Genomic DNA, 13,969 nt, shown 5'->3' with positions numbered 1-13,969 from the left:
AACATTTAACAATCTCTATATCTGAGCTATCACGCTGAGAAATTGTAGTTTTTGCATATAATTTGAGGTTTACCCCATTGCCATATTATATGTTACTAAAACCGAAGAAGTGTTATTAATTTTTATACAGAAGGTTTTCTACTAACTTGGAGTTGTAATCTAGAGAAATATGTACCTATTACTTGCATTGTTGTTCCATTATGTCTACTTCTCTATATTGAAAATGATTAGGCTCTGAAGTGAAGTGTGTTCTGATCACCTGTCATGCGTTTACAGAATATGGATACCTCAAGTCCTGCAGTTTTTGTTAATGGGGAATTGCTTTGTATGTTTATTGAGCGGAAAGTTCACATAGTTGTTCAGGTGATGCAATCAGATGCAGGATCTATAATCGGAAAATCAACTGATAATCAACAGGTTATCATTAAGAAATCACAACCAACTCAGCCACTCACCACATATGTTGAGGCTATTGACCAACTCAGCAGACAGTAACCAATCTGTTCGTGCTGAGATATTGACCAACTTTGGTGATAAATTTGGTATGCTGACCTCAACTTATGCAAATACAATTTTTTCTTCTATCTTGTCAATCCATACGGCAAACGAAGTATATCTTTCATTGGCTACTATACACATAATTTGATCCTTTCATAGTTTTGGCCATAGCAATATGTACTTTGAATGCATGGCATGACCTGAACCGCTAATGTGTTCTCATTTTGTTTTCTTTTTTGGGTTTGTTACAGATGCACAGAACTATAATGAGCTATGCCAGCTTGCTAATGGGGAATACAAACACTTGTTCCTTTGAGCTATGGACTTTGGTTAACTATTGATGGCCTGTTCTTTTACTCTAGCTCTTAATCAATGTAGTTTGGGTTTATCTAGAACTTGTTGTAAATGATACCTTATTTATTAAATAAACAATAAAATAAAGTTACAAGTTTGTAGAAGGAAATAAATTAAATATGACAATCAAGAACTATGCTTATGTACACCACCGAAAACTCCGATCGAGAAACTTATCTTCAATCCCGAACAAAGTAACAAGAAGATTTTGTTTGAACTTGATATTTAATCTAGGCGAGATACTCTTTCCTAAAACACAATTTTCCTCCCTATTAGGGTGCTTGGGAATAAACCAGAAATATGTTTTGAGATACGAAGAATTACACTAAATTCCTAGCACACGGAATTTAGAACGATGTAAAGAAAACTTTAATGGAAGAAGATACAGAAACTTACAATCGAGGATTGCAAGTTCTCTATGTAAAGTGCTCTAGAAGAAAAGAAATCAGAAATTGCATATCGAAAGTAATCACACAAGCCTTCTATATTTATATAATAGCTTACACCTTTTCACGAAGCAGCATGTTACTCCATGAAGCACAATATTGATTCATGAACTAATGTCGTCTTTCAATCAATCCATCCCAATGTATCTGGTTAATATAACCATATTTAACCATTGGTAGTTACATTAAAACTAACGAAATGGATAAACTAACTTTGCAAAGAAAAACGCAAAACAGTTTGAAACTGGCGGGCCGCGACTTAGGTCACGACCCACGAGCTGCTGTTTCCATAAAACAGTAGCTTTTCCTTCCTTTTTTGCGAGCCGCGAGTTGTTTCACGATCCGTGAACACTAATTTTTGCTTAAAACAGAAACTTTACAACCTTGGGTTATATTCAAATTAATTTATTTAAATTAATTTATTTAATTTAATTTCCGATGACCATTATGCGTTCTAAATGACAACAATCCTTCGGATTGAATTAAGTAGATATATCCAACCAATTGGAGGAGTAGTACACATGTAATAATTCATTAACCTCACATTTGTGACACGTTAAAGGCCATTTGTCCGTATCTATTCATAAGTTCAATGAAATCATAAGTATGCCCCTTGATTTCGTTGTGGCGGCCAAACCCTGAACTTATATAGGTAGCTTCTCCTGGTTACCATGCTTTCGTGAATAAAGCACTCAATCTAGAGATCTTCCAAACTCTAGAAATCGGAGACCTCGAGGGACTACTCTACTACCTAATTATTCAACATCACGGAGAAAGCAATTAAAGGGTCTCAAAATTGCTTCCCAACACCTGATGAGCGATCAATCAACATTGAATTCAAGAGTAGATGTTTCTTCTAGCTTTGAATTGGGTTTCGCTCATGGTGCTGAAGATGGGAATAATAAACCAATTGCTTGTGCCGAAAACTCAAAGGAATTCCTACTCAATGGCGTAGTAAACTGATACGCCATAATGAGTTTAGTATTAACATATTCAACAGAAATGGCCCTTCCCTTGATAAGATCATCCACAAGATTATGTCTTAGTGCAATATGCCTTGACTTAGTTTGACTATATGCTCTGTTCAAAGCCGAATCACAATCACTATGGATAGCCACCGGTGAAATTGGCTTAACCAACATAGGGACCTCATACATGAGATTTCTTAACCATTCTGCTTTCTTGCTAGCAGATACTAAAGCAATAAACTCAAAACACATTGTAGAATCAGCAACACATATTTGTTTCTTAGATGCCCATGAGATGACACCTCCTCCAAACATAAACACCCATCCACATGTAGAAGAATTATCTTCTTTATTGGATGCCCAAGTTGCATCAGAATATCCTTCCAAAATAGGAGGATATCCACGATAAAACAAACCATAATCCTTGGTTCTAATCAAGTATCTAAGTACTCTTCTCACAGCTCTCCAATGAGTAAGACCAGGTTTTTGAGTAAACCTACTTAACTGACCCACTGCAAAAGCTATATCTGGCCTTGTATAGGTCATTGCATACATCAAGGATCCAATAATCTTTGAGTATTACAATTGAGAAATAGCTTCTCCTTTATAAGGTATAGTTTTTCACATGGATCCATGGGAGTGGAAACTGGAGATTTATTAAACATATTATACCGTTTGAGAATCTTCTTAATATAATGAGATTGGTTTAACATAAGACCTCCATTATGTCTTATTATCTTAATGCCTACGATAACATCAGCCTCTTCCAAATCCTTCATAGATTAGGATGATGACAAAAATTCCTTTGTCATTTTCACTTACTCTAAACTTGTACCAAATATTAGCATGTCATCGACATAAAGACAAATGATAACCCCATTTCCTTCATTATCAAACTTGCTATAGATACATTTATCGGCCTCATTGACAATAAAAACAAAAGACAACATGGTGTCATCAAACTTTTGATGCCACTGCTTTGGTGCTTTTTTAAGTCTATAGAGAGATATAATCAATTTACACACCTTCTTCTCTTGTCTTTTAACAACAAACCCTTCGGGTAGTTGGATATGCACTTCCTCCTCCAGATCACCATAAAGGAATGTCATTTTGACATTCATTTGATGAATCAAAAAATTGTGGATAGAAGTTTAGGCAATCAAGATCCGAATAGTAGTAGTTCTAGCAACCGGTGCATAAGTATTGAAATAATCAATACCCTTCTTTTGTCTAAAGCCTTGCACCACTAATCTTGCTTTAAACCAAACCACGGACCTATCAGGTCTACGTTTAACTGTAAAATATCCATTTACATCCAAGTGGAGTACAATTTGGAGGTAGGTTGGTTAAGAAACAAGTGTTATTCCCCATGATGGAATCCATTTCATCATTAATAGCTTATTCCAAAAAAGCCTTATCACGAGAAGACATTGCTTCTTCATAAGTTGATGGATTGTCCTCCACATTTAAACAATAAGGTGTGGATGTACATAGAGAATCTCTTGTACCCTCTACTAAGTAGACATGAAAATCTGGACCGAAAGATTTGGCAATCCTTCCTTCTTACTTCTCCTTAGAGAAATCTCTACATGTTCATCCTTTGATGAAACATTTTGACATTCAAGTTGATCTTTATCAATTTCTTGAACATTGGTACTAACTTTTAGGTCTTTAGACCTACCAATCGATGAAAATCGAGTTTCCTCAAAAATAGCATCTCTAGACTCAATTATCGAATTAACCGATATGTAGTCATATCTATTAGATAAAACCTATAATGATGACTATGATGTGCATAGCCAACAAAGATGCAATCGAAACCTCTTTCTCCGAGTTTCTTCCTTTTATTATTGGGAATTCTTAGAATTGCCCTGCATCCCGAAACTCGAAGATAGTTCAAGTTTGGTTTTCTCTTGTACCAAAGTTCATAAGCAATAGCCTTCTTCCCTCTAGTGGGAACCTGGTTGAGGAGTTGACACCCAGTCAACATCGCTTCACCCAAAATCCTTCACTCAATCCTGAGTAGGATAACATGGAGTTAATCATTTCTTGTAATGTCTGATTTTTCCTTTCCGCAACACCATTTGATTGTGGTGAATAACCCATCGTAGTTTCATGGACAATTCCCATTTCTTGGAAATAACTAGGGTTATAATATTCCCCTCCTTTATCTGTTCTAAGTCGTTTGATCTTAGAATCCAATTGTACTTCAACTTCATTCTTAAAGATTTTAAACATGCTTAATGCCTCATCTTTAGAATGCAAAGAAAACACATAACAAAATTTAGAATAATCATCAATAAAGTTATCATGTACCTTTTGTTACCTAAAGATGGAGAACTATGGAAATCACACAAGTTACTATGAATTAAATCAAGAATGTTAGAAGTTCTTTATACTTTTTTAAAAAGATTTCTAGTGATCTTATTTAACATGGAAGTACTACATTTTTTATTATCAAAGCCACACATAGGAATAATATCTAATTTACCCATATATTGCATACTTTCATAATTTACATGACATAGTCTATTGTTCTATAATTCATATATATTTACATTATTATCACAAACATGAATAAACTATTATCTAAATATGTCTTGATAGAAAGCTTAAATAAATTACAATTTAAATAACATTTTTCAATAAATACACCACCCCTACTAATTACACATCGATCAGATTCGAATACTAATTTATATCCCATGCGATTTAAGGTCGGCTCCGACACTAATTTCCTTGCAATCTTAGGAGCAAACATCACTTCCTTCAAAGTAAGAAGATTCCCCGAAGTGAAATGCAAATCAACTGAACCTTTCCCAAGAACTTGAATAGTAGAATTATTTCCTATACAGAGAAACTCATCTTCATCACACTTGTAAAAGGTCTTGAACCATCTCCTATCCATGTAAACGTGCCTAGAGGAACCCGAATTGATGTACCATGAATCATCCTCCACACAACAAATATTATAATTTGTTCCATTTAATTCCAAATTAGAATTAAACTTAATTGAATGTGAGGAAATACCTTCATTCACGGGATCTTAGCTATTAGAAGCCTCACCCTTGTTACCATTCTTTTTTTTGAAAAGAAAACAATCTTTCATGCGATGTCTTGGTTTTCCGCAAACCAACACCCATGAAAACACTCGAGCCCTCTTTCTTATTCTTCACAAGTTTAGACTTGTTTGAATTTTTTCCTACCATGTTAATAGTAGAAACCGTGGATAGATCCTTCCCTTTCTCTTGCTCACGGATCCCAACTTCTATGAGAAGATGGGTGGCAAGTTGGGTAAGATCAATTTCCTCCTTTTTGTGCTTGAGGGTACTCCTACCATCTTTCCATGATGGTGGTAATTTATCCATAATACCAGAGACAACAAAGAGTTCATCCATATTTATGTCATGCCTTTTAAGATTATCATACAACCTTTGTATCTCATAAAATTGTTCCATAGGGCGATTATCATCAAACTTAAACTTATTGAAATTACTTACAAGAAAGTTTTTGCTTGATGCATCTTCGGCCATATATTTAGTTTTGAGTAAGGACCACATTTCTTGAGAGGATCAACATTTTGGTAAACATCGAAGAGAGTATCACTCATACCATTAAGGATGTGCCCCCTACAGATAAAGTGGTCATTATCCCATTTACTTCTAGCACAGATATCCTCCGGAGTCTCATCTTCCTTTTCACTAGGCCTTGGTGTACTTATCACATAAGCAACTTTTAAAGTAGTCAAGAGAAAAAGCATTTTCTTTTGCCATCTCCTAAACTCATTGCCTACAAACTTGTCAAGTTTGACGAAGTTGGTAGTCAAACCCTTGAGACTTACCACATCGTAATTATAAGAAACTTATGTTTTAGATTGTTATAAATGTTGCTTTATTTATTAAATAAAAAATAAAATAAAGTTACAAGTTTGTAGAAGGAAACAAATTACATATGACAATCAAGAACTATGCTTATGTACACCACCGAGAACTCGGAGAAACTTATCTTCAATCTAGAACAAAGTAATAAGACGAATTTTTTTGAACTTGATATTAATTCTAGGCAAGATGCACTATTCTAAAACATCATTTCCTCCCTACTATGGTGCTTGGGAATAAACCGAAAATATGTTATGAGACACAAAGAATTACACTAAATTACTAGCGCACGAAATTTAGAACGATGTAAGAAAAACTTAAATGGAAGAAGATACGAAAAACAATCGAGGATTGCAAGTTCTCTATGTAAAGTGCTCGAGAAGAAAAGAAATCGGAAATCGCGTATCAAAAATAACCACACAAGCCTTGTATATTTATAGAATATTTTACACTTTTTCACGAAGCAACATGTTACTCCATGAAACACAAGATTGATTCACGAACTAATGTCTTTCAATCAATCCATCCCAATATATCTGGTTAATAAAACCATATTTAACCGTTGGTAGTTACATTAAAACTAGAGAAATGGATAAACTATCTTTGCAAAGAAAATCCGCAAAATAGTGTGAAACTCGCGGCCCACAACTTAGGTCACGACCCGCGACCTGCTGTTTCCATAAAACAGTAGCATTTGCCTCCTTTCTCGCGAGCGGCAAGTTGTTTCATGATCCGTGAACACTAGATTTTGCTCGAAACAGAAGCTTTGCAACCTTGGGATATATTCAAATTAATTTATACAAATTGATTTATTTAATTTAATTTCCGATGACCAATATATGCTCTAAATGACAACAAAACTAATAGTGGTTTTTCAGTAAGCATAAGCAACTTCTGTTCATCTAGAAAATCAGTGGAACGTTTAGTTTAGTATATTAAATTTTAATAGTATGTTTTAAAAGCATTTTCTTTACATTACAAGTTGTGTAGTCTACATCATTGAAGCCAAACATGAATCTTCCAACCGTTTCAAGGACTGAAGAATACAACTATGTAACATCCGGGAGTCTTGAATTTGAATCACTTACCGATGGAAAGAGATATTGACAATTGAGAATGAAGTGTGTCAAATCAGTATTTTTAGTTTGTTATTTTAATTAATTATTACTTTGTTTCTTGCTAGGAAGTGAATCAATTTCATGTATATATAACAAAGAAGAGGGGAAAATTAATTCAATATCATGTATGTATAAGAATGGCACGAGACGGTCTCAATATGAGACGAATAGCTTAATCACCCTAATTATAATTTTTTTCTCAATATGCGCTCAATACTTGATCAATTTAAGGTCATAATTAATACATTTAAGGTTAAAATTCAAATTTTTTATAAGTTATAACTGATCTTAATTAATCAAAGTTTTGAATTGATCATTCTTAGATCAAAATTGAAATTTTTTGAAGTTATGAACTCTTGGTCATTTCCAAGAGCATTCATTGATCAATTGGCAAACATAATTAAAAATCAACACTTCTTCCACCTTCACATCCAAGGTTAGCAAACATTACGCTTACAACTTTATTTCAAAGTCCATTATAAACTGAAATTTGTTGGGGGAAGAGCAATACCACTATTATTAATCGATAATTAAAGAGTACATGTACTCTTATGTTCCATCATTCCATTAGAACCATCATGTTGCATCGAATAAGAGTACTTATAATGAGCAATGTTTTAACACTATTATTGATGGTGTTATACCATTTATTTGTTGTTTGAGATTCAACCATAGAACAATATCATTATATTACCTCCATTATGAAATTGTGAAAAAAAATTATATATAAGTAGAAATTCATCAGTTTACCGTCGAACTTGATCAATTTTATGTCAAAATTGAAAGTTTTTTATTTAATTAGTCTATTCAAGGTTTACTTTAAGTTTAAAATGATACACTTAAGGTTAATATTGATATCTTTAAGGTCAAACATGATAAATGCCCATAAAATGGAAAAAATGAGGAAAAAAAATGTAGGGCTATTACACAAGCGAATTTTGCCGGCCCAAATTGACGGTCTCATAATGAGATTTTGTCATCCAAGTTTTTGTGTGATATAAGAAAGGAGAGGCGGAAGAATATAATTATGATTTTGCATTGACAAGATTGTGTTTACTTTAAGGAGCGCTGAAATGACTAGAATAGCTCACTTGTTGGGTTCTTGACATTTACCCAATATAATATTATTATATTCTTCTTAATTTCCATGTTATATTTTTGTTTTTTTTAATGGATTTTTTAATACTTATTCGTTATCATCACCCCAAAGCCACGTCCATCACCTACAAACACTCATTATCCGACCACCATGATCTACACCTAAAGCATTACATTAGCATTAGAGCAGCACTCCTTCAACAGGAGCGGCACCACCAGCATACGAAACCTATATAACATGGCATTGAAGATGGACGTTAATGAGATCGATCCAATATGTAACTTTTTTGGGACTTAGCTGCTGAAATTCCGCCTTTACAAAAGCTAGATATGGTTGAGACTTGTGAGGTACGATATTATACATTCATTCAAATCTTTCTCTATAGAAGAACTGTATGAAAAATGGGGGCAAGGATTGTGCGAGGTGTTGTGAAGAGAAAATGGAAATATTAGGACATAAGTGTAGAAAAAGGAAAGAGTTGTAAGATAATCTAGAAAACAAATCTAGAAAATGGTATTGTAAGCATGAAAATTCTACATTAAATATGAGTTATCTAGAGAATTCTAGATGAAACGAATGAGGAAAAGTTGACAACACATGCACCCACCAAGCAAGTTTATAAATACACCTTGAAATGATTGTAAGGAAGTGTACTCACAAAAAAGTAAAGTTGTGAGTGTTCACAAAAATAAGAGATTAGTGAGACATGAGCTTATAAAATCAGAGTGTTAGTATATGTAGGTGAAGAATACATGTCCTACAAAAATATAAATATACAATGGATTATGTATATTTAAACATTTGTATTTATTTTGGAGCAGTCGAAGAAAGTATCGAAGGACCATAACAAGAAGTGTGATAAATATTTTTGATATCTTTAAAGAAATGGATATTTTATATGGTAACAATTAACTTTTAAAAAACGTCAATGCTACCAATTCTTAAAATAAATTTTCACAGTGTAACATCATACGGTTATACTTAAATGAGCAGTAACATGATTATTCTAACATTAGATGTTTTTCCGTTAAATTGACTTAAGAAGTAAGGTTAAATTACTGAAGTACCCTCATTCATTTCATTTTCATTCATCCTCATCAATTGATCTCCTTCACTGTTCATCCATTGTTGTGTGGTTCTAAAGGTGAGCTAACACTTTAATTCGCAAACCCCCTATGCAATTCAATTTAGAACCCTTGGATACAATTGAAAAATAAGCAAATGCAAAGTTGTTGATTCTTAAAATTAGATGTTTCTTTCTTTTTTGAATGTTCCTTTATTTTTGAGATTTTGTTTTGATATTAAAGACTAACCGTTTTTTTTTAAAATTTATAACATCAGCTTTAAAAGAAGCATAGTCGGAAGGAAAGAATCGATCTTGGTGATTCTCAACAGGTTCTTGTTTTTTTTTTAACTAATTTGATTTGATGAATCGTTTCCACTTTTCATGATTATTTTAATATGAATATGATTAAAGGGTTTGTTTGTTTGATTGAATTTTAACCAATTTAAAAGCTTCCAATTTTGGTAATCAATCAATAGATATTTATGTTAGAGTATATAACATATCCTGAAGCCTCAACCATCAGCTTAAGCTTTTGGTTGAGGCTCTAGAATATATTATATATTCTAATAATTTACACTTTGTGTTTTCTGTTTAATTTTTCATTTTTAAATTTTTTTTGACAATGAAATTAAAATGATGGATTTCTAACCTAGTATTATAACACTTTACTGAGTTTAAAATACTTTAATAGCTAGAAGGAAGCAATTAAGTTGACTTTTAAATAGAGGTATTACAACAATAAAGAAGGGAAGCCTTGAGTTTAACATTTTTTTTGCCATAAGCGGTAAAAATGAGGAAGAAAACAGAGGATGAATAGAATTATAGTTTGCTATCACCTTTAAAAATTTAAGGAGCAACATGAGTGAAAAGGTTGCAATTGAAAAGGATGAATGATAATGAGGATGAATGAGGCTACTTCAGTAATTCATCGTTACTTCTTAAACCAATTGAATGTAAAATATTTAATTTTAAGTAATAATATTACTGTCCATTTAAGTACAATAGTAAGATGTTTCATTGTGAATTTTTTAAAGAATTGCTACCACTTGTATTTCTTAAAAGTCAAATGCTATCATAAAGAATATCCTTAAAAGAAATGACTTATACAGAAAAGCTATAAAAACTCATGAAGAATGTTGGTGACAAGAGCATTAAAAAAAAAAATAAATGATGGACATTTTAATTAAGAAATTGGTGGAAAATGTTTGTTATTGGTAATATCATGGATAATAAGAAGTTCTTGGATGAATTAATGATTCTTTTGGAAATCATTGGTTGTGGAATCGTATATATGTTGCTTTTGTTTAAATTAGAAGTATTTAGAGAATTATGAATGTTGGTAATTTTAACAGAATGAGGACAATCGTAAGCTTTTGGCTAATGTCTTTATGGCATATTGAATTAAAAATGATAAAATGTGCAATTATAGTGGTTTGAAGTGCCAGGAAAAAAGGGTTTAGATTCAGAAAAATACATAAGGGTTTGAGCATTATGCAACGTTGGTTTCTTTTGGTTATGATGTCTAATTCCTACGCATTGGATATTGTATTATTAGAATAGAATCTTGGTTGTCTTACGCCCTTCGGATGAGATGTAATTAGTTATATATTGGGGTTAGTCATCAACATGCACCGTGGTGATGTTGTGATCATTGTTATACTTCAGGAGACAACTTCATCGACGAGCCCTTCTATTTCTTGACTCCTCGAAGCCACATTTTTGGTGAATTGTTGTAGCCCCTTAAAAAGGGTTTGGCCGGACTATATTATTAAAAAATAATATTTGTTAAAACTCTTGTAGAATCAAAATTCTATTGAAATAAAGGCTATGAATATTGTGATGGTTTTGTTGTAATATTAGTCGATGGATCAGGCTCGAGCGTCGGTCATTGATGGAGTAGAGTGACACTTTATTCTTTATTCTCTACTTTGAGGTAAATTGTCATTGAGATATTGACTAGCCTCTCCCTAAAGTTACATAGGCTTAAAGCTATGGGACTCCTCAACTAGATTCTTAGAGCACATAAAGATTTAGATCTGATGCTGTTTTTAAGTCGTTTACTTTCAAATGTGCCTTTTGGGTTTGGTTGGATAGTTGTTATAAAGACGATGTGGTCTATAGTAAAATTTTTTAATAGTTTGGTTCTGTTGACTTATCTCGGACTTATGTAGAATCTGGTAATATTTGGGACTGTAATTTAGCTGTTTCTTCTCCATATTAGCTTTTATAGTTAAGTTTAGACCTTGTGACACCCTTTTAGAGGTTATGGTTTGAGATATGATTCGTTTGGATTATAAACACAATGACCTAACTTGATTGAAGATTATCTGGCAAGAAGAGATTAAGAAAAGACTTGTGAGTTATTTGTTCAAATACTTCTTCAACTCATGTGAGTTGTTTAGTTATAAATCTCTTCAAGTTATGGAGATGAATATACGAAAGTATCATCAACTGATGAAAAGTTTGTAAAGTGAAAAATGATCAAGATAGTCAAATGTTCATTCATTCAATAGAAAATAAAATTACGAGTAACTAGAAGTATCGAATATACAACAAAATTTTTGAACGTTTAGGAGATAAAAAAATAAAAGTTCTTCATTAGCTAGCTGGAGGAGTCGTCGAGGAAGAAGAAGTAGAAGTAACAGTTCCCTGGCTAGATGATGTATCGTATTGGGCCATTAGGGTGGGAATGCATGAAGCGACTGGAGTTTCTGGAGTCAAGAAGGGTTCAATCATAGACCATTCCAGGTCAGGATAAGCAGTAAAAATTTCATTCATTGCAAGCCAGAGAGAGCCCTCCTTAGTTCTAGCCCTATCAGCTGCTAGATGAGATTGAAACTAGGACTGGAAATATTCAGTTGCCTTCTTTCTCTTGAGCTTTTAGGTGCTTCTTCTTAGTCTCCAGTTTTGCCACATTAGCTTCCAGAGCTGATATCTGCTCCCTCAACCAGTTTTTGTCGCTCTCTGCAACATTGATGATACCCCTTTGAGTCGTTGTCAGATACTTAGACTCTGAAAGCTGGGATCTGAGATGCAAAATTTTGCTTGTCCTTTTTAGCAGAAGATTCCTCAATGGAAGCTAAAGTATCTTGAACCATATTTTTTGGGGTAATGAATCAAATATGATGTTCTTTCAAGTATATCAGGTAGGAAGATGGTTTTCCCCTGCTATAAAGAATATTCTTGGCGGCTATAGTATGGTTGGAGACTTGAATTTTTCTTACTAGTTTGATTAGTCCTTGACATTTAACAATCTCTATATCTGAGCTATCACGTTCAGAGAATGTCAAGCTAGTTAACATAGAGTTAATTGCAGTTTTTGCATATAATTTGAGGTTTACCCCATCGCCCCATTACATGTTACTAAAACCAAAGAAGTGTTATTAATTTTTATACAGAAGGTTTTATCCTAACTTTGGGTTGTAATCTAGAGAAATATGTACCTGGTACTTGCATTGTTGTTCCATTATGTCTAATTCTCTATAATGAAAATGATTAGGCTCTGAAGTGAAGTGTGTTCTTATCATATGTCATGCGTTTACAAAATATGGATACCTCAACTCCTGCAGTTTTTGTCAATAGGGAATTGCTTCGTATGTTTATTGGGCGGAAAGTTCGCATAGTTGTTCAGGTTATGCAATCAGATGCAGGATCTATAATCGGAAAATCAACTGATAATCAACAGGTTATCTTTAAGAACTCACAACCAACTCAGCCACTTACCACATATGTTGAGGCTATTGGTATAGCAGACAGTAACCAATCTCTTCGTGCTGAGATATTGACCAACTTTGGTGATAATTTTTGTATGCTGACCTCAACTAATGCAAATACAATTTTTTCTTTTATCTTGTCAATCCATACGGCAAACGAAGTATATCTTTCATTGGCTACTATACACATAATTTTATCCTTTCATAGTTTTGGCCATAGCAATATGTACTTTGAATGCATGGCATGACCTGAATCGCTAATGTGTTCTCATTTTGTTTTTTTTTTTGGGTTTGTTACAGATGCACAGAACTATAATGAGCTATGCTAGCTTACTAATGGGGAATACAAACACTTGTTCCTTTAAGTTATGGACTTTCGTTAACTATTGACGGCCTGTTCTTTTACTCTAGCACTTAATCAATGTAGTGTGGGTTTATCTAGAACATGTTTTAAATGTTACCTTATTTATTTAATAAACAATAAAATAAAGTTACAAGTTTGTAGAAGGAAACAAATTACAAATGAAAATCAAGAAATATGCTTTATGTACACCACCGAGAACTCCGAGAAACTTAACTTCAATCCCAAACAAAGTAACAAGAAGATTTTGTTTGAAATTGATATTTGTACTAGGCGAGATGCTCTTTGCTAAAACATCATTTTCTCCCCACTGCGGTTCTTGGGAATAAATCGGAAATATGTTCTGAGATACAAAGAATTACACTAAATTCCTAGCACACGTAATTTAGAACGATGTAAGGAAAACTTAAATGGAAGAATATACGGAAAATTACAATCGAGGATTGCAAGTTCTCTATGTAAAGTGTT

General features: G+C 33.2%; 1 protein-coding gene and 1 pseudogene across 1 annotated transcript; both read left to right on the top strand.

The window, feature by feature from the left end:
• Positions 1-279: 279 nt before the first annotated feature.
• Positions 280-814, top strand: LOC130801665 (replication protein A 14 kDa subunit B-like; annotated as a pseudogene).
• Positions 815-12,974: 12,160 nt separating this feature from the next.
• On the top strand, positions 12,975-13,469 carry LOC130801671 (replication protein A 14 kDa subunit B-like). Its single transcript, XM_057665554.1, has 2 exons — positions 12,975-13,233; positions 13,441-13,469. Exons 1-2 carry the CDS (start codon positions 12,975-12,977, stop codon positions 13,467-13,469), a joined length of 288 nt encoding a protein of 95 aa, XP_057521537.1.
• The last annotated feature ends 500 nt before the right edge of the window (positions 13,470-13,969 follow it).

This window comes from Amaranthus tricolor, chromosome 15 (assembly GCF_026212465.1).
Source record: "Amaranthus tricolor cultivar Red isolate AtriRed21 chromosome 15, ASM2621246v1, whole genome shotgun sequence".
Lineage (NCBI taxonomy): Eukaryota > Viridiplantae > Streptophyta > Magnoliopsida > Caryophyllales > Amaranthaceae > Amaranthus > Amaranthus tricolor.
The sequence above is the reverse complement of the archived record's forward strand: the minus strand, read 5'-3'. Positions and strand labels throughout refer to the sequence as shown.